General features: G+C 37.9%; 1 protein-coding gene across 3 annotated transcripts in view; it reads right to left on the bottom strand.

Annotated features, from left to right (window-relative positions):
* The window catches only part of HSD17B3 (hydroxysteroid 17-beta dehydrogenase 3), a 62,921-nt gene that overhangs the window by 20,288 nt on the left and 23,372 nt on the right, over nucleotides 1–19,261 (bottom strand). For 2 of the 3 annotated variants that reach the window (XM_027874995.1, XM_027874997.1), the window contains exons 3-7: nucleotides 16,844–16,919; nucleotides 10,807–10,914; nucleotides 9,561–9,628; nucleotides 6,105–6,140; nucleotides 1,035–1,069 (exon numbers count right to left, since the gene is read on the bottom strand). In XM_027874995.1, coding sequence (XP_027730796.1) covers nucleotides 1,035–1,069; nucleotides 6,105–6,140; nucleotides 9,561–9,628; nucleotides 10,807–10,914; nucleotides 16,844–16,919 — 323 coding nt within the window. The remainder of the gene's footprint in view (nucleotides 1–1,034; nucleotides 1,070–6,104; nucleotides 6,141–9,560; nucleotides 9,629–10,806; nucleotides 10,915–16,843; nucleotides 16,920–19,261) is intronic. The other variant, XM_027874996.1, reaches the window with a different exon arrangement.

Here is a 19,261-nt window from a genome sequence, read left to right as displayed (position 1 = left end):
CAGGAAATAAGAGATACACACAAACATAAAATAAAGATCAGGAGTAGAATTTGTTAGGGAAAAAGGAGCAAGGGTGGTAATCATGATCTCAGAGAAAATTAGGGTTAAAATAGATTTAATCAAAAGAGTAAAATAGGAAAACTACACTATATGTCAGCCATATTCATCAACATTGTTTTGGACTATTTAAAATAACTAGACAGCATAAGGTGGGATTATTGCTGTGGTGTAAGAAATGATGAGCTGGTGGACTTGGGAAAATATGGAAAGACCTCAACTTATGAAGGAAGAGGTTATGCACTCTCAGAGAAACAGGACTAATAAGTATAGAAAGGACTTAGATGGATGCAGATATCTAAGTATATGTATGTGTAAGTAAGTATATGTATGTAAGGGCATATGAGTGTACGTATGTATGTATGTATATATTTATTTATATTATATATTCTCTCTCTATATATATACATTTGTGTGCATATGTCTATATATGTATGTGTGTGTATTTATATATCCACTATTAATTGTAGCCTTCTGGGAGGAGGGGGAGGAAGAGAGAAAAAAGAACAAAGTAAAAAGTGCACAACAGAGAACAAAAGAAAACTTACAAGGAAGCAAAGAAAAGATGGACAGCTCTCAATACAATGCATAGTATTTATTATATAGGCTTCCTTGAAATGAAAATTTATTGCTCTGTGTTTTGAATCTTCTCATGTTCTGTTTTGCATATGGCAATATTGTTTTTCTTTTCTTATTTTATATTTAAGTTTTAATATTTAAGTTGATAATAAAAAAAGAAAAAAGAAAAAAAGGAAAAGTTGAAAAAGAAAAACAGGGAGTTATGTCTATTTTTAAAAAAATCATTATGTCTGTCATTTGTTAAAACAGTACCAGCAGCAGGAATCAAATGTCTCAGGTATCAGTACCCTGGGAGATTAACCTTTAAAATTTCTCCAGTTGAAACCATAAATAACTGGGCAATCTGCCAGAAAATGGAACTTGGAACTTAGAAAGGGACTGGCTGGCTCAGGACTTACCTTATTTCCATGTCTCTCAGAATCAACCGAGTCATCTAAGAGAGATAACAGGAGTTAAGTACTGCCAAAGATATTTGAGGGTAGGGAGCAGGGAGAATTGGGAGTTGAGGGGAGGTCTTAATCCTTTCAACAAGACTGCAACAAGACTGATAAAGATTACAATAAAGTGAGAAAATTGTGAAAACACCAGAGTCTAGAGCCAAGAAAAGAATTTGTTCCCCAGGATAGAGAGATTTGGAGGAAGGAGGATTGGAAAGTATTCTCTCTACTTAAGGAGTTCTTAATATGCGGTCCAGAGACCCATTCTATGTGTAAATTTCAGAGGATCCATATGTTGGGTGAGAAAAAATTGTATATTTATATTCACTCACCTCTGGTTGAAATTCAGGAATTCTTTTTGTAATGTGATTTTTGGGGGGGGTGAAACATTATTCTGAGAAAGATTCACCAGACTGCCTAAGGGAGTCCACTTTTTTCTTTTTAAGAAAGCTGACTATTAAACCAGCCTAATCCTGGGTCCACAACACAAAATAAAAGGAAGAACCTCTGTTCTAGTTATATTCTCTCAGCCTCAGTTTTCTCATCTGTAAAATGAGGATAAAAATAGCCCCTACCTCTCAAGTTGTTGTGAGAATTTAAAAAAAAGATATAATATGTGTAAAGCATTTTGCAAACTTCAAAGTGCTGTACAAGTCCTAAGTATTTTAGTTTTATTTTATTAAATATTTTATGTATTTTAAATATAAATTAAATATTATTATTATTGAAAACTTTAAGTTATATATTTGCATACATGCTAGATTTACTATTATTATCCAAAAACTAGAGACAAGGCTAAGACAACCGTAGGATGGCAAAAACACTTCTAGACAGACCCAGCAGACTTGGATTCAAATCCCAGCTGCGACACTTACTCACTATGAGACAATTCGCACCTTTATTTAATCTCTCTCAGCTTCATTATTCCTCATCTGTAAAACAGGGTGATCTCTCATGGGATTATTGTAAGGAGGGAGGACTTTATAAACTCTAAGGCACTACATAAGCTTAAGATATTATTAAGATATTCTAGACTGTGTTAACAACTTGGCTTAATAGCTAAATCCATGATGAAGTATAAATGATAAATTTCAAATCCTTCCCTAATGCCATTTTTTGATGGGGGAGTAGGAGCGCTGAGTGCCTTGAAGGAAAAGGAAGGGACGAGAGAGAGGTTTCATGGAAAAGGGAAACGTGTACAGAAAGGAAAAACTGAGGTCATAAGAGCCATAAACTTTGTTTACTTCATAATTGCCTCTGGCTGGCTCGGCTTCATAAAGTGGCTGAATTTTGAGGTTTGTCCAGTTACCCACTAATGTCATTGGGTTTAGGCCAGGTCTACTCAATAAAATATAGAGCTCCTCCAAGATTGTTCTTTCATAGATGACAGGGAAGACTTATAGGTAATCCAAGATCATCACTCTGAAACCCCAGGGAGGCTTAATCATTCCTAAACTCCCTCTTCTACTCCCTTCATTTCATTAAAGGTACTTCGCTTACAATGAGACAAAAATTTGAATGACCCCAAAGGTTACCACACTAAATCTACCTGACTTTTCTGGTGGATGAAGAGAGTACAATGGACCTGTACTGTATTGTAGCACAATGTATTGAGTTCTGGGCCTGAAGTCAAGAAGACTCATCTTCCTGAATTCAAATCTGCCCTCAGACACTTACTAGCTATGTGATTTAACCCTGTTTGCCTCAGTTTGCTCATCTGTAAAATAAGCTAGAGGAGGAAATGGCGGACCACTTCAGTATCTTTGCTAAAAACAAAAAAAAAACAAATGAGGTCCTAAAGAGTGGGAAACAGGGCAGCTAGGTGGCACAGTGGATAGAGCACCAGCCCTGGAGTCAGGAGGACCTGAGTTCAAATTCGGACTCAGACACTTGACACTTACTAACTGTGTGACCTTGGGCAAGTCACTTAACCCCATTGCCTAGTCAAAAAAAAAAAAAGAGTGGGATACAACTGAAATGACTGAACAACAACATGTTTCCAGTTGAACCACAAGGTGATATATACAGTGGAAAGAGCTTTAGATTTCCAGTCAGAGAACCTGGATTCAAATATCAGCTCTGCTATTTACTGTCTGTGTAACTATGGTCTAGTCACGTCTCTCTGGGCCTGTTTCCTTCCCATGTTGGGCCTTTAGATGACCTCAAAGTCCTTTTTCATTCTAAATCCTATGATACTATTACCTTATTTTGGGTATCATCTCAAGGTTCCCAGTTTCTAGTCAATAGGTTTTTTTTTAAACCAGACATTCACAGGCTCAAAGGCCATTCTATCTTCTTTTCTTAGCTACCCTTTCAAAAATAGTCTTTCTTTTTTTAATTATTTGAATACCAAGTACACAGTAATTATATTCCCAAGGGTTTTGAGAAAGGATAGACAGTATTCAACATCCTCATATTTGAAAGGGAAACTGGTTCAAGATGAATGAGCAGAAATGATTTTAAGGAGGAAGAAACAGGGAGACTACCAAAAAAAAACCCAACATGGACACCCAGGAAATTCACTGGCTGAAGCCATAGAGGTAGCTGCAGAAGATAGTAGCAAAGAAAAGTAAATGAGCTTGAATACAAAGGACTAGCACAGTATATAAGAATTGCATCAAGAAGCTTAGCAGCTCAAGAGGTAGATGGTACAGTGGAGAGAGTGGATTTGGAGTCAGAAAGAACTGAGTTCAAATTCTGCCTGAGGTACTTATTACCTACGTGATCCTGGTCAAGATGCAGGACCTCTTAGCCTCAGTTTCTCATATGTAAAGTGAGAGTAATAATAGTACTTACATCAAAAAGCTTTCGTAAGCATCAAATGAGATAGTATGTGTAAAGTGTTTTGCAAACCTTAAAGCAGTATGTAAGTACTAGCTATTACTGTTATTGGGGCAATGAGGGGGATACTGCCTGGCCTGAAGTCAGGAAGACATGAGTTCAAGTCTATCCTCAGATACTTACTAGCTGTGTGACCCTGAACAAGGCACTCAACCCCGTTTGCCTCACTTTCTTCATCTGTAAAATGAGCTGGAAAAGCAAAAAACAAACCACTCCAGCATTTTGCCAAGAAAATCAGCAAATGGGGTCACAAAGAGTCAGACATGACTAAAACAACTGAACAACAACATTACTGTTATTGTTATTATTAGAACAAGCCAAGGCTGGATATAAAAGTTAAAACAACTACAACAACTAAAAGATGTTTTTAAAAATATGTATGTACCTGTGTATCTGTCTATATCCAATCTATGTACAGAAATATGCCACATAAGATACAGATATTGAGAGAAATGATTATCAATAAGCAAAGATTTGGGGAGATCCAGAGTTCCCCCTTTTTTCCATAGTCCTCATTTCAAAATTCAGTCTCTTGAAAGACATTGAATTAACTCTCTTCAATCTTGATTAAACCCCACTCAACCTTATCGAAAAAATCTCTAATCTAAGGTGAAATTCCACTCAATCAAGCTTGGGTGAAGAGAGATCCTTTTGTCCAGATTGCCCAAGGCTGGAGGTGGTCTGGGTATAGGGATAGTCTCTCTGTCCAAGAGTGACCTGATGTCACTCTGAGCCCCTCATCGGAGTGAGCTCACTTCTCTTGGTAATGCCCACTTCTTATTAATTGATAACCAATCAGAGTTGATTACCACACTCAGGAACACCCCTCTTCCAAGGGCATATAAGCCATGAGCCTGCTGCCATGAGGGTCTTTGATATTTGAAAGTGCCACTGACTTTTTTATTAAAATGCTAGCATTATTAATAAAATGGCTAATTACCCCAGAAATCATGTCTCAAACTTTTTAAATGCCACAATATAGATGATATACATATATGTATACATGGCCTCCTGGGTATTCTATGAACAAGAGCCGGGGTGGGAAACCTGTGACCTCAAAGCCCCATGTAGTCTTTTAAGTCCTTGGGTGTGCCCTTTTGAACTAGCCCAAGTTTTAGAGAACAAATCATTTTATTAAGGGGATTTGTTCTGTGAAGTTTGGACTCAGTCAAAGGGCTTCACTTAACGACCTAAAGGGCCACATGTGACCTCGAGGCCACAGGTTCCCCACCCCTGATACAAGACACTCCATTTCTGGGCTCTGGGAATTTTCTCTGGCTGTCCCTCATACCTGGCACACTCTCTCCCTCCTCCCTTCCCACTACTGACCTCCCTGACTTTCTTTAAGGCCCAACTAAAGTTCTACCTTCTACAGGAAGCTTTCCCCAATCCATCTTAATTCCAGTGCCTTCCTTCTGTTAGTTATTTCCTATTTATCCTATCTATAGCTTGCTTTGTGTATATTTGTTTGCATGTTTTCTCCCCCATAAGAGTGTAAGCTCCTTGAGGGCAGAGACAATATTTTGTCTCTTTTTGTATCCTCAGCACTTAGCATAGTTCCTGGAACATAGTAGGTGCTTAATAAATGTTTATTAATTGACATAGATGGAGATGGAGATGGAGACATATACATAGACAGAGATGGAGATCAAGATGAAGACAGAGAGATATATGAAGCAAGAAGATCAAGGAAGCGGCAAAACAACATTTTGAGGTGGATGTGATAAAGGTTCTACACTGAAAGAGAAAGAGAAGGCCAACCATGCTAGATTCCATAGACAGAATAGCTATAGTATAGATAAAAATGCAGTCTATGCCCTCAGAAGTTCACAGAAGACAAAAATGTAACCCATGGCCTCATATATCTAGAATCTAGTGATGTCTGGACAGGAAGCTCTTCACTGGTGATAAATTTTCTCCCACTGTAACTCCCCATAACCATCTACAAAGATACAGAGACTTCAATATGAATAACTGTAGGGAGTACCCATACCAAGGAAATAGTGGCTTCTAGAAGTATGTCTATCTCTTATCTCTCTCTCTCTCTACTAGATAGTAAGCTCCCTGACTGAGTCTTAGCTCATTCTTCCCCACCCACCCCCGACTCCAGGACCCAGTTCAGTGCATTTCATACATTAGATGTATAATAAATACTTACTCTAATGATGAATGAATATATCTGGCACCTACCTTGACTACAGAAGAGATGTTACAGTGGATCAGGTTCTGTAATAAACAACGATTAATTCTCACACTCATTTAAGAAAATGACTTTGACAGCATGGCTTATACTGAGGAAGAGGATTGTGGACAAAAAAAAAAATCAGGTAGGATCTGAGCTGTTCCTGAGCCCCATTGCAAATAGGCATTTCCACCTTCTTTTTCTGTGCTTGCTTTCCCTCTATCAGTTTCCCATCCTTGTTTTAGCACTAAGCTATCTCATGTGGTAAACATTAACTGGAAAATCAGCTTGGACAGTGGAGATAGCATTAGACCTCGAGTCAGGAAGACCTGAGTTGAAATATAGCCTCAAACCTTTACTAATTGTGTGACTTTGTGCAAGTCACTTGAATTCTCTGTACCTCAGTTTCCTCATTTATGAAATGACGATTCTAATAATAGCACCTATCTCCCAAGATTATTGTGAGGATCAAATGAGATAATGCTAATAAAGAACTTCGTGAATCTTAAATTTTTGTATAAATGCAAGCTATTATTATTATCGTTGTTATTTTAAAAGGCTTCTATTACACTAGAAAGAAAAAGGTCAATTTAAAACAAAGATTCTTTAGCCTGCAAAAGAGAGAAGCAAGAAGGTAGCATGGTACAGTGGAAAGAATATTGAATTTTGAGATAAAATGTTTGGTTCCAAATCTCAATACTGCTCTTGTGTGGTACTAGGAAAATCACAACTTCTCTGAGCCTCCATTTTTTCGTCTGTAAAATGAGGCCCCTCCCCTAAAGTTATGATCCCTTTCTCAAATTCAATAAATCAGTCAAACTGGACTAATAGCCATTCCCAGAACTCAATATTCCTTCTTTCTTTCACCTCTGTGAGATCTTCACTGTATCTGGAATGTAATCCTTCTTCATCTTCACCTCTCAAAAATCTTTGATCTCCTTCAAGACTCAGTTTAGGTGCCATATCTTCCACTATGTCTTTCCTGATTGCCCCTCTCCCCACTTGTTAATACTCTCTCCAGGCTTGGCTTTCTTTGGCCTCTTCTTACTGGTGTACATCTTGTAAACCACCAGAAGAATGTGAGTTTCTAGATTGTTTGATTTCTGTCTTTGTATCTCCAGAAACCAGAACAGTGTTATACATAATAGATGTTGAATCCATCTTTGTTGAATTAAATTGGAGGACATTTGAGAAATGGTGATGTGTGTCTTAGACTCAGCCCTAGAGCTATATATCTGACCCTCAGCAATTGAGCTCAGTTCACACCCCTAAACAAATGGTATAGCATGGCATTGGAATATGGCACTTAGGCTCCAAGCTAAGCACTCTTTCCTTGATATCACTTTGCTCATCCAGTGAAGAAAAAGGAACTTTTAGCCTGGGTTAGGCAACAAGGGTTTTATCCTTCCTTAGACAATAAAAGCTAAGACAGGATCCTCAGAAGGTCACTGTTATCTGTACAGAATTCCATACCTACAATTTTGAATTACTTCTATAAGAATACAATAGTACATTAAATAATATTATCAGGCAGTGAGTTCCATATGGGGAAAAATATTATAAATAGGAAATGGATACTGTGGCAGGATATGATTGTATTGTATTAGTGACATGATTTGTGAAGTTTCATTGGCCAGGATGCCATTCTACATTATAAATCTATGTCTTATCTGGGAAAAGAGAGGAAGCCAAGCAGTTAGCCTGCTTTCTTTTATATATTAGTATCCATTGCTATGGATTCCTTCATCAGATTACCAGATTCTCACTTCAGATAGTTGATAGCTGAGCCTTGAAGTTTTTTATTTGTGGAAAGGAAAGGAAAGGAAAGGAAAAGGCTAATAATATAGGTTCCCATACTAGTGTAAAGTTGGGGGTTGATTCAATTAATCAATCAAACCAATGATTGGTTTTTTTCAATCTGATTTTCCTGAAGGTTAGGACTTTTAATGTCACAAAGTATATTCGATCAATCAAAATCTACACATATTTTATTATTAAGGACCAGAGAAAAGGAGGATTTTCTTCCCAAGTACAATTTAGAATTATATCACTAAGTAATAAAATAACTACAATATTTACATAACTAAGTTTTGCATAGCACCAATCCATCGAATCAAACCAGTTGTACCCTGTGGGTTTTATATAAACTAGCATACAAGTTAGGATTCTAGTGACAAGCCAAGAGAGAGCAATTTCAGCCAAGCCCTTGAAAGAGAATCACTTGGGAGGCAGAGGGACCAGAGAACAGCCCCTTGACCAAAAGTTATTGCCTTATGAACTTTGGTGGCTCAGAGGACTGTGATTTCTCATCCACATCCTAGCAGTGTCCCTGGGACAGCAATGACTGGCCACAGTGTCTGCATTGGGAGCTAAGGATAAGCTAGATATACTGAAGAAATGGCAGCTTGAAGACACTATAAGAATCCCAACATAAAGAAACACCATACCTATGCGGAACTTCACAAAAGGAGAAAAGGATTTCCAGCAACTAGGAGTTATGAGTTATCTCTTTTGCTAAGTATGTTCTATGCTTAAGCCCATATTCCATTGCATTCCATATGCACTATGTATCTGTGCCCCTGGGTTTGTGTGGGGGCTTTTTTGGGGGGGGAGGGGGAGGGTTATCAGCTGTTCTTACTGGTAAATCCTGGTTTTAAGTAGCAGCTAAAATCCTACCTTTCCCAATCCCTCTTAATTCTAGTACCTTCCCCCTGCTGATTATTTCCTATTTATCCTGTATAGAGCATGTTTGTATATAGTTGTTTGCTTGTTGTCTCTTCCATTAGATCTTGATCTCCTCAAGGGCTGGGACTGGTCTTTTGCCTTTCTTTGTATCCCCAGACATGTACCTGGCACATTGTAGGTGCTTCATAAATGTGTATTGACTTACTGACTAAAATCTAATTAAGTCTGACTGACTGATATCAGCTGATAATCAAAGTGGGGGAGGGACACAGTAGTCGGGGCTTGAGAGCTATAGTACTAGAAAATCACCCTCAACTGTTTTGAGTCACTAGACCTACAGGAAGACATGTAATAGCCTCACTCTGGAGACCCAACCTGCTAGCGGAGGTTAGCAGAGTGAGTCCAAAGACTGTGCTATATTGAGAAGGAAAGGCATTGTTAGACTACCACAGTATGGAATCCTGGACTCCAGGAGGAAATCCTGGACTCCTGGACTGTAGTGCCACAGTATGGAATCCTGGACTCCTGGATAACCTGGGGCATGGGGCGGGGGGAGGGGAGGTCGTGAAGAGGGAGCAGCAAAAATAGGGAGAGGTCATCAAAGACACACTTCACTTAGCTTACAGTTTGGACTATGGCCAACCCAGATGTGACCCAACTCCCCCACCCCTCAGGCCTTAGGTTGTTGACCCCTGTGATTATCTAGCAGGTAGACCCCAGGGTTCAGTTGTTGCTAGGTAAGATGAACAATATATAAATAAGAAAGCAAACCTACTAACCTGTACTTCCTCTGGTGCACTGAGGAAATGGAATGGAATATAGTTATGGAGCATTCCAACGTTGTTGACTGAGAAAACAGAAGAATTTAAAGCATGTCAAAAGGTACCTGTGATATAGAAAACAGATTCACAATAATCTGATTTTCCTCAAAGTTAGGACTTTTAGGCCCCAAAAAGTATAATTGATCAATCAAAATCTACATATACTTGACTATTAAGAACCAGAGAATAGAGGGATTTTCTTCCCAACTACAATTTAGATTTATATCACTGAGTAGTAAAATAACATTTTTTGTTATCTAAAATATCTAAAATTTTGTTATTTAAAAATGCAAGTTTAAGTTTTGCAAAACACTTTCCTTACAACCCTGTTGTGTGGTAGTATAGGTATTATTATGCCAATTTTATAGGTGAGGAAACTGAAACTCAGAGTTTAAGTGCCATGCCCATGGTCACAAAGAGTAAATGTAGGATTCCAAGTCCAAAGTATATGGATCAGGGTAAATGTTAACATCTTGTCCTGTCCCTCCCATACCTTTTAAAAAATAATAATATAGTATAACATTTTTTAAAAATAGTAAACCCTCAATTACCCATATGTAATTACCCACATGTAATAATCTACAGAAGATTCTCAGCAACTTTTTTATGCCCAAACTAGCTTCTGTTTGCCAACCCAAATTATTGAGCAACAACTTCCTCTGATAATTGAAATGTGATAACTGAATGAAAATTCATTTGAAGGTTACCTTAAACAGAATATAATTAGGATGGAAAATCTTATGAGGGCAGGTGGGGAAGGAGAAGCAGCATAGAGTGTATTCCCAAAATAATTATATTTGGCACAAGCTGTGGCGTAATGGAGAAAAATGCTGAATACCAGGGTTTGAGTTTCAATGCTGCCATTTCCTAGCCTCAGTGAACCACTAGGAATCTGTTTCCTTATCTGTAAAATGTACACTACCCTCTCACAGCGCTGTTGTAAAGATCAAACAAAATAATACATGTAAAATGCATTGTGAAACAAAGCACTTATACAAATATAAACTATTATTCAGATAGTTGAAATTACTGTTCCCTTCCATTTGCGAGAACAATTAAAAATTGAATATAATTTAAAATATAGCTATGCATTCATTTTGAACTGACCTCATTTAGTAAATGAAGCTGTAAACATCAGTCAGATAATTATTAAGTCAAACTTCCACTGTTATCAAGGCAAATTTTGCATTCCTAATGAACTTACCTAAAATTCCAATTTCTAATCCTTGAAGGTTCTCTTTGATGTTCTCATATATGTCATCTTTGGTAAAGTCTGCTTGTATGATCTTTACATGACTACCTGTTGTCTCCTCTGCAAAGATGAGAATAAAAAGTGTACAAAAGAAGACCCTCATTTTCTCCATTGGTAATATGGGGCCTCCATTTTTTTTTCAAATAATTCCCAAAGAAGACACTTAGAAGGAGAATTCCACTACTGGAATCTATAAATTTTCTCTTTATTAAGACATAAAACATAAATTCCATTAGTATATAAAATAAATTACTGCAAATAACAAGACTTGCTCAAGATCTGTCATGGAGAACATGACAAAGTTCCTTTGATCAGTTACTATGGTACCACTTTACACATTCTGCCTACCTTCAATCCACATTCTGTTGTCTTGGGGGCAGAGCCAAGGTCGCAGCTGCCTATGGTGCATAGTACATGGGGATGTGATTATGCATGTGTGTATGTGTGTATACATATATACATACCCATATATACATGTACACATATTGTTAATGTCAAAAATATTACAAATATTTTGTAATATGATAAACAATGTGATAGTCAATCAGTCAATGTTGTTGTTTGTCCTTTGTTTTCAATGGGGACCAATGACATCAGGGCTAATGTCTTGACTTGCAAGTGAACTGGATATAAGTGAGGCAGAATTGTGCAAAGTTGTCAGCCTCATTCTTCCAGAGTTATTGAAGTCACCAGTAAATAAGCATTTATTGTGCACCTACCATCTGCCAGATGAATATGCTAAGCACTCTATACTTCAGAATTCTGTCAGCAGGAAAAGAATATTATCGGGCATCAGGCTCAAACGTCACTGTTTCTTGTGGAGAAAGCCATAACTATTGATCTTCTTCAGCTAATACTTGACTTTTGGGCACTGCTATCTCACCTTTTGGATTTTGTAGCAGTTATTATTACACTGTATGAAGGGCACTTCAGTCTGAAGACAATTTAAACTTATTTAAACTGATCAGATGGACTTTATAATCAAAGTATATTCTCCATTGAACATCAGACTGCAAAGCACTTTAACTTGATGATCCAATGAATGACTGCAACCAATGTTGCAGGGTGATCAGTTGCTAGCAAGTTTGTAATTAAAACCATATATAAGTAGTTTCAGTTTTGGGGTGCTGTTATTGCTATGCCTCAATATAAGCATATTACCCTCCTTGGAGGGCAAAATTGAGTTCATATTTTCACTTGATTGGAAGAGAGAAGATTCAGGGAATAGATAGTTTCACAGAGTTTTATAATCTTTCCTGGGGTTTTTAATTCCCAGCTCTGTTGGGGAAGAATTTTGGAACCACTGTTTCTTGATTCTCAAATAGATTACCTAAAATCATGGGGGGTAACATGGGTTTGTACACAATTTTCATGATTGCACAGGAACACACGCAATATTCATGCATTAAAAAATGGGTATTAAAGGTCACTCAGTCTCTCTGTTCTGAGGTTGGTGCAGACAATTTCTCTCTTTTTTTGTGATTATATTTTTAATAGTATTTTATTTTCCCCCCAATTACATGTCAAGATAATTTTTAGCATTCCTTTTTATAAGATTTTGAGTTCCAAATTTTTCTCTTTTCCTCCCCCCTCCCTTCTTCCAAAAACAGTAGGCAGTTTGATATAGGCTACACATGTACTATCATTATAAAACATATTTTCATATTAGTCACAATTCTGAAAGAAGCAGATCAAAAGAAAAAAAAACATGAAAAAGAATAAAGTAAGTGAAAAAAGTATGCTTTGATTTGCATTCAGAGTCCATCAGTTCTTTATCTGGATATGGATAGAGTTTTCCTTCATGAGTCCTTTGTACTTGTGTTAGATTATTGTGCTGCTAAGAGCTGAATCATTCATAGTTGATTATCACACAATGTTGCTGATACTGTGTACAATGTTTTACTGGTTCTGCTCATTTTACTTTGCATCAGTTTGTACAAGACTTCCCAGGTTTTTTTCTGAAATCTGCCTGTTTATCACATCCTATCACATAATAGTATTCCATTACATTTACATACCATAGCTTGTTCAGTCATTACCCAATTGATGGGCATCCCCTCAATTTCCAATATTTTGCCACCATGAAAAGGGCTTCTATAAATGTATTTCCACATGTAGGTCATTTTCCCTTTTTATGATCTCTTTGGGATACAGACCTAGTAATGGTATTGCTGTATCAAAGGGTATGCACAGTTTGGTTTCCCTTTGGGCATAGTTCCAAATTGCTCTCCAGAATGGTTGGATCAGTTCACAACTCTACCAACAATGCATTAGTATCCCAATTTCCCATATGCTCTCCAATATTTATCATTTTCCTTTTTTGTCATATTAGCCAATTTGATAAGTGTGAGGTGGTACCTCAGAATTGTTTTAATGTGCTTTTCTCTAATCAAATGTGATTTAAAGCACTTCTTCATATGCCTATACATAGCTTTTATGTCTTCATCTGAAAGCTGCCTATTCATATCCTTTGACAATTTATCAATTGGGGAATAGCTTTGTTTTCTTATAAATTGGACTCTCTATATTTGAGAAATGAGGCCTTTGTCCATGACACTTGCTGTAAAGAATGTTTCCCAGCTTTCTGCTTTTCTTCTAATCTTGGTTGCATTGGTTTTGTTTGTGCAAAAGCTTTTTATTTTAATATAATCAAAATTATCTATTCGACAATTCATAATGCTCTCTATCTATTGTTTGCTCATGAACCTGGAACTCATTTAACTTCTTCTTTAAGAATTTGGATGCTATACGACTTGGTTCATGTATGTTTAGTAATGATATTACTTCATTGTCTATGGTACCTTTTAGCAACATGTAGTTTCCTTCCTTACCTCTTTTAATTTTGTCTATTTTGTGCTTTCTCTTTGTCTGAGATCAAGATTGCTATCCCTGCTTTCTTTTTTTTTTTTGCATCAGCTGAAGCATAATAGATTCTGCTCTAGCCCCTTATCTTTACTCTGTGTTTGTCTCTCTGCTTCAAGTGTGTTTCTTGTAAACAACATATTGTAGGATTCTGGTTTTTGATTCACTCTGCTATCTGCTTCTGTTTTATGGGAAAGTTCATCCCATTCACATTTACAGTTATGATTACTAACTATATATTTCCCTCCATCCCATTTTTCTTCCTGTTTGTCCTCTCTCTCCTTTGACACTTTCCCTCTTCACCAGTATTTTGCTTCTGTCTACTCTCTCCTCCAGTCTGCCCTCTCTTCTGTCCATCTCTCCCCCCTCCCCCCACTTTACTTAATCTCTTCCCCTCCTACTTTCCTATCAGGTAAGATAGATTTCAATATTCAACTTATTGTTTATATTATACCCTCTTTGAGCCAATACTGATGACAATAAGGTTCAAGTGATGCATATCTCCCACCCTCCTATTTATCTCTCTACTCTAATAGGTTTTTCAAGCCTCTTCATGTGAAATAATTTATCCCATTCTATGTCTCCCTTCTGCACCCATTTTACTCCTCTTTCTCATCCCTTAATTATTTTTTATATTATTCCTTCAAATTCACCTTATACCTGTATTCTCTGTCTATGTATATGCCTTCTAGCTGTGCTATTACTGGTACAATTTTTAAGAATTCCAGGTATCATCTTACCAGGTAGGAATGTAGGTTGAACCCCTTCTGTTTTATTTTCCCTTTTTATCTATTTATGCTTCTCTAGGGTCTTGATACTGGAGGTCAAATTTTTTATTCAATTCTTGTCTCCTTATGAAAGCTTGAAATTCTTCTATTTCATTGAATGACCATTTTTTCCCTTGATGTATTATGCTTAATTTAGCTGGGTAAGTGATTCTTGGTTGTAGTCCTAGCTCCTTTGCCTTCTGAAATATCATGTTCTGTGATCTCTGATCCTGCTAAGTCCTGTGTAATCTTGATGGTGACTCCCCGATATTTGAATTGTTTCCTTCTGGCCATTTATAATATTTTTTTTCTTGACCTGATGGTTCTGAAATTTGGGCTATAATGTTCCTTGGGATTTTTATTTTGGGATCTCTTTTCTGAGGTCATGGGTGACTTCTTTTGATGCCTATTTTGCCTTCTGGTTTCAGGACATCAGGGCAGTTTTCCTTGATAATTTCTTGAAAGATGCTGTCCAGGTCCTCCTTTTGATTATGGCTTTCAAGCAGTTCAATGATTCTGACATTGTCTCTCCTGGATCTGTTTTCCAGGTCAATTGTTTTTTCCAATGAGATATTTTACATTTTCTTCTATTTTTTCATTCTTTTGAATTTTTTGATTGATTCTTGATGTCTCATGGAGTCATTTAAATTTATATTTTAAATTCTAACTTTTAAGAAGTTGTTTTCCTCAGTTAGCTTTTGTACTTCCATTTCCATTTGGCCAATCCTACTTTATAAGTAGCTATTTTCTTTTTCCAAGCTCTTGACTCTTTTTTCATAATTCTCTTGCATCACTCATTTCTTTTCTCGATTTTTCTTCCACCTTTCTCAAATGATTTTTAAGCTCCTTTTTGAGCTCTTCCATGACTTCTTTCTGGGCTTGAGACCACTTCCTGTTTTTCTTTGGGTTTTTGCCCATAGGTGTTTTGACATTGCTGTCCTCTTCTGAGTTTATGTCTTGGTCTTCCCTGTCACCACAATAACTTTCTGTGGTCAGATTCTTTTTTTGTTGCTTTTTGCTCATCTCTTTTGGCCTTTTTCCTTTCTTTTAAATTTGAGCTCTGCTTCCCGCGCGGAAGGGACACTGTCTCAGGCTTCTTATGCCAGGGGCTGCATGCCCTGGCTACTTACCTAGTGTTGCCCTGAGGCCCACAGGAGACCCTTGTGCCTGGTGCTGCCCTGAGGTGGTAGGATGGGGGGTGGCTGGTGCTGCTGGAGGCTGTAGGGGTCTGGCAACTTACCTGGTGCTAAGCTGGGATCCTAGTGCTGGTATCTGGTGTGTACTGAGGCTGGTGGGGTGTTTCTGTGTTTCCCAGGGCTATATCGGAGCATACAGTGGTCTGACTGCTGGTGGCTACCTGTTTGCCCAGGGCTTTGCTGAAGCAAGTGGAGGTCTGGTTGCTAACAGTTGCTTATTTGCCTAGGGCTATGCTGAAGCACATTTGCAGTGGGGGTGGGGGCTGGGGCTGGGACTGCCTGTTTGCTTAGGCATCTGTAGGGTTGGCTCTACCTATTTGCCCAGGGGTATTTTGAAACAGGTGGCAGTTCCAGCTGCTGGAGGCTGTCTGCTTGTCACAGGGCTATGCTGAAGCACTTGGGGGCTTTCAGAGCTGGAGTCTACCTATTCACCTGACTATACTGAGTCATATGGAGGGTCCTGGTATTGTTTGACTGCTCAGGATCTCCTGCTAGTTTGCTGAGGTGGGGCTTCATGCTGACTTGCTAGGATGCCTCCTATCCTGAACTACGTTCCCATTTTACCTGAGGGAGACAGACCTGTCTTACTGATCTTCCAAGTTTCTTGAGCTAAAAGATTGTTTCACCCCACCTTTTGGCTGGTTCTATTGTTTTGTTTGTTTTGGGATGCTATTTTATGGTTTTTTGGAAGTGAGTATGGGAGGGCTATGGGCATTTCTTGCTTACTCCACCATCTTAGCTACTGGAAGTTATCTACGGTGCAGACAATTTTAATGGAGAGTTTTAGTGCTTTAATTGTAAAGGTATTCCTTGTTCATTTATCTTTTAGTGATGTAGGGGAGACATAAGGATTGCTCAAATCCTGACATCATCGATACTTGTTACTCACTCCTTATGTCTAGCCAGAGAATAAAGGCAGGTTTACCAGCCAAGACTATGGGTAGGTAGCTGGGAGGACAGAAAGGAAAGGCACGGAGAAAGAGTAAAATAAGATTTACCTTCCCACAGACATGCCACACCTCAGAGGCATCACTTTAGAGACCCTTTTTCTACCAAAAATGTATCAAGGCTACCATAGCAGGTAACAGGCTGAAGGCAGAAAGGATGAGCAGCCTTGTTCTACAATTCTCAAAACAGTTCTTTTCATTACTAGGAATCACTTACCAATCCCTTTTGCAACTGCCTGGAGTTTTTCAAGTGTCCTGCTGATCATCACAATATTTAGTCCACGTTTTGCTAGCTAGAGAGGTTTAAAAAACTTGAGATTATCAATAGGAACAGCTTCTTGTTTTAACAGATAAGTGCAGAGCTTTGCTGCAGCACAATTATAGCAATCGCTATCGAGTCCTGGCTTAAGCCTGCTATTAGACTGTGGAGATTCCCAGAGTCAGACAAGTCAGATAGCTGGACATGGAAGAAGAAAGGGGCAAAGCAGCCACAAATACATGAAAGGCTCTAAGTGAATGATAGGACATTTTCCTGGCAGTAAATGAGTTAACATGTCTACAACACTTTGCAAAACTAAAGTTCTATATAAATGTTAGCTATTATCTCCATCATCATCATCATCATCATGTGGAATCTAGCTCCTATCTGTTTATGAGAGAATGTAGCATGAGTGAATGTGTGGAAGCAGAGGGCATAATGATTTAACTCAAGTAAATGCAACTAATGTGTCTATCATCCACTATAAGAGTCAATGAGATGCATAAATGTGAGTGAGATATGTTAGTGTATATTGGTGAGTGAGCAGGCATGTTATTCAGGTTGGGATCCCTGAGCAATTTAAGGGTATGTTTCAGGAACTTAGTAGGGATCCTGGAGTGAAATATGCCCCCTGAGCAAAGCTCCATTTAGGGGGCAAGGGGTAATTGCGTAGGAAGGCAGTCAGAGAGTTCAGAGTGGGGTCCTAACGATCCACACAAAACAACTCAAAATCTTTTAAACTGTTGTAATGGAACCCTGAAAGAGATAATTAAATTATTAATCTAGTTTTGAACTCCAGTAGTCTCTTCCTAGAAAAGAAGGCACTCAGAGTGGTATAAGAGAGCTCAAGGCCAAAGATTGAGAACAAGAGAGGCAGAGAGAGACAGACAGAGACAGAGAAGGAAAGAGGCAGAGAGAGAGAGACAAAGAAAGAAATAGAGACAGAGACAAAGGAGAGAAATAGAGAGAGAAAGAGAAAGCCAGAGAAGAAGAAAAAAGAGGTCTGTGTCATCTGTATCTCATAACCAGACTGTTACATTTGTTCCTCCCATGTGACTTTGAGACTAGACATGAGTTAACTCACTACATAAAATAAAATGGCAAAATCAAAGTCCTGAAATGCTGATACTCATAGGGTCATAGGTTTAGAGATGGAAGGTATCTTAAAGATTACCTAGTCCAATTTCTTCATTTTACAGATAAAAAAAAAACTGAGCCCCGTGGATGGTAAAGGAATTGTCCAATGTCACAAATGTAGTGAGTGGCCAAACCAAGATTCAGTCTGAAGTTCTCTGACTCCACATCTTTCTACTGCACAAACCTAGCTACCAACCAAAACATGTTACTGTTATGTACAATTTCACTTGAGTGGACAAATGCAAAAATTCTATAACTGGATTCTTCTGAAGATTTTCTTCGTTTACTTAAGTGGGAGTAACCATAGAGAGGTACTGCCATCTCCTAAATAATGTTGTTTTTGATATCTCCAGATTTAGCTCTTTCTCCTCCTCAAATTATCATGTATATGCATGTTACATCCTCTCAGAAGACTATAAGCTCCTTGAGGGCAAGAACTATTTCCCGCTTTGTTAGTCCCAACGCCATTCACAGTGCCTTGCACATGCTGTTGTTGTCATTTAGCCATTTTTCAGTCGTGTCTAACGCTTCATAACCCCTTTTAGGGATTTTCTTGGCAAAGATACTGGAGTGGTTTGCCATTTCCTTTTCCAGCTCATTTTACAGATGAGGAACTGAGACAAGCAGGGTTATGACTTGCCCACAGCCCACAGATACCACAGTACGTATCTGAGGCTCCATTATAACTCATGAAGATGAGTCTTCCTGATTCCAAACCCAGTGCTCTTTCCATTGCACCACGTAGAAAGTAATAAATAAGTATTTGCAGGATTGGATTGAAAATATAAGTCTAAGAAGCAACTTGCAAATAAAAGCTAACTGCAAATAATTGTACTTTAAGTCAGAAACAAATCTTAGAGTATATTTTATTTTTAAAAAATTAATATTGCTCATATATCTCTTTCCCACTTTACCCATTCACATAAACAACAATCATTTTTTTTAATAGCCTCATTTTTGATTGGCAAGGAACTGTATCTACAACAAGGGTGAAATATTTCCATAAATTGGGTGGTCTTTTTTCCATTTCTATTACTAAAGTTTAGTTTTTGGAATGAAGAAATTCATGAACACTATTTTGAAACTTTTCTGTAGTTTTAAAACATATTTTAAATGTTCAGAGCAGGGCAAAAACATCAGAGGTGGGAGGGGGCACTTGCTCTTAAGAAATAGGCTGACCTGACCAGGCTGGTGTTAAAACTACAAAGCTTATCAAAGAGTGGTTCAGTACTAATTGAG

The sequence above is a fragment of the Vombatus ursinus genome, unplaced genomic scaffold (genome assembly GCF_900497805.2).
Source record: "Vombatus ursinus unplaced genomic scaffold, bare-nosed wombat genome assembly UNPS02014807.1, whole genome shotgun sequence".
NCBI classification, from domain to species: Eukaryota; Metazoa; Chordata; class Mammalia; order Diprotodontia; family Vombatidae; genus Vombatus; species Vombatus ursinus.
This window is presented reverse-complemented; position numbering and strand designations above follow the sequence as displayed.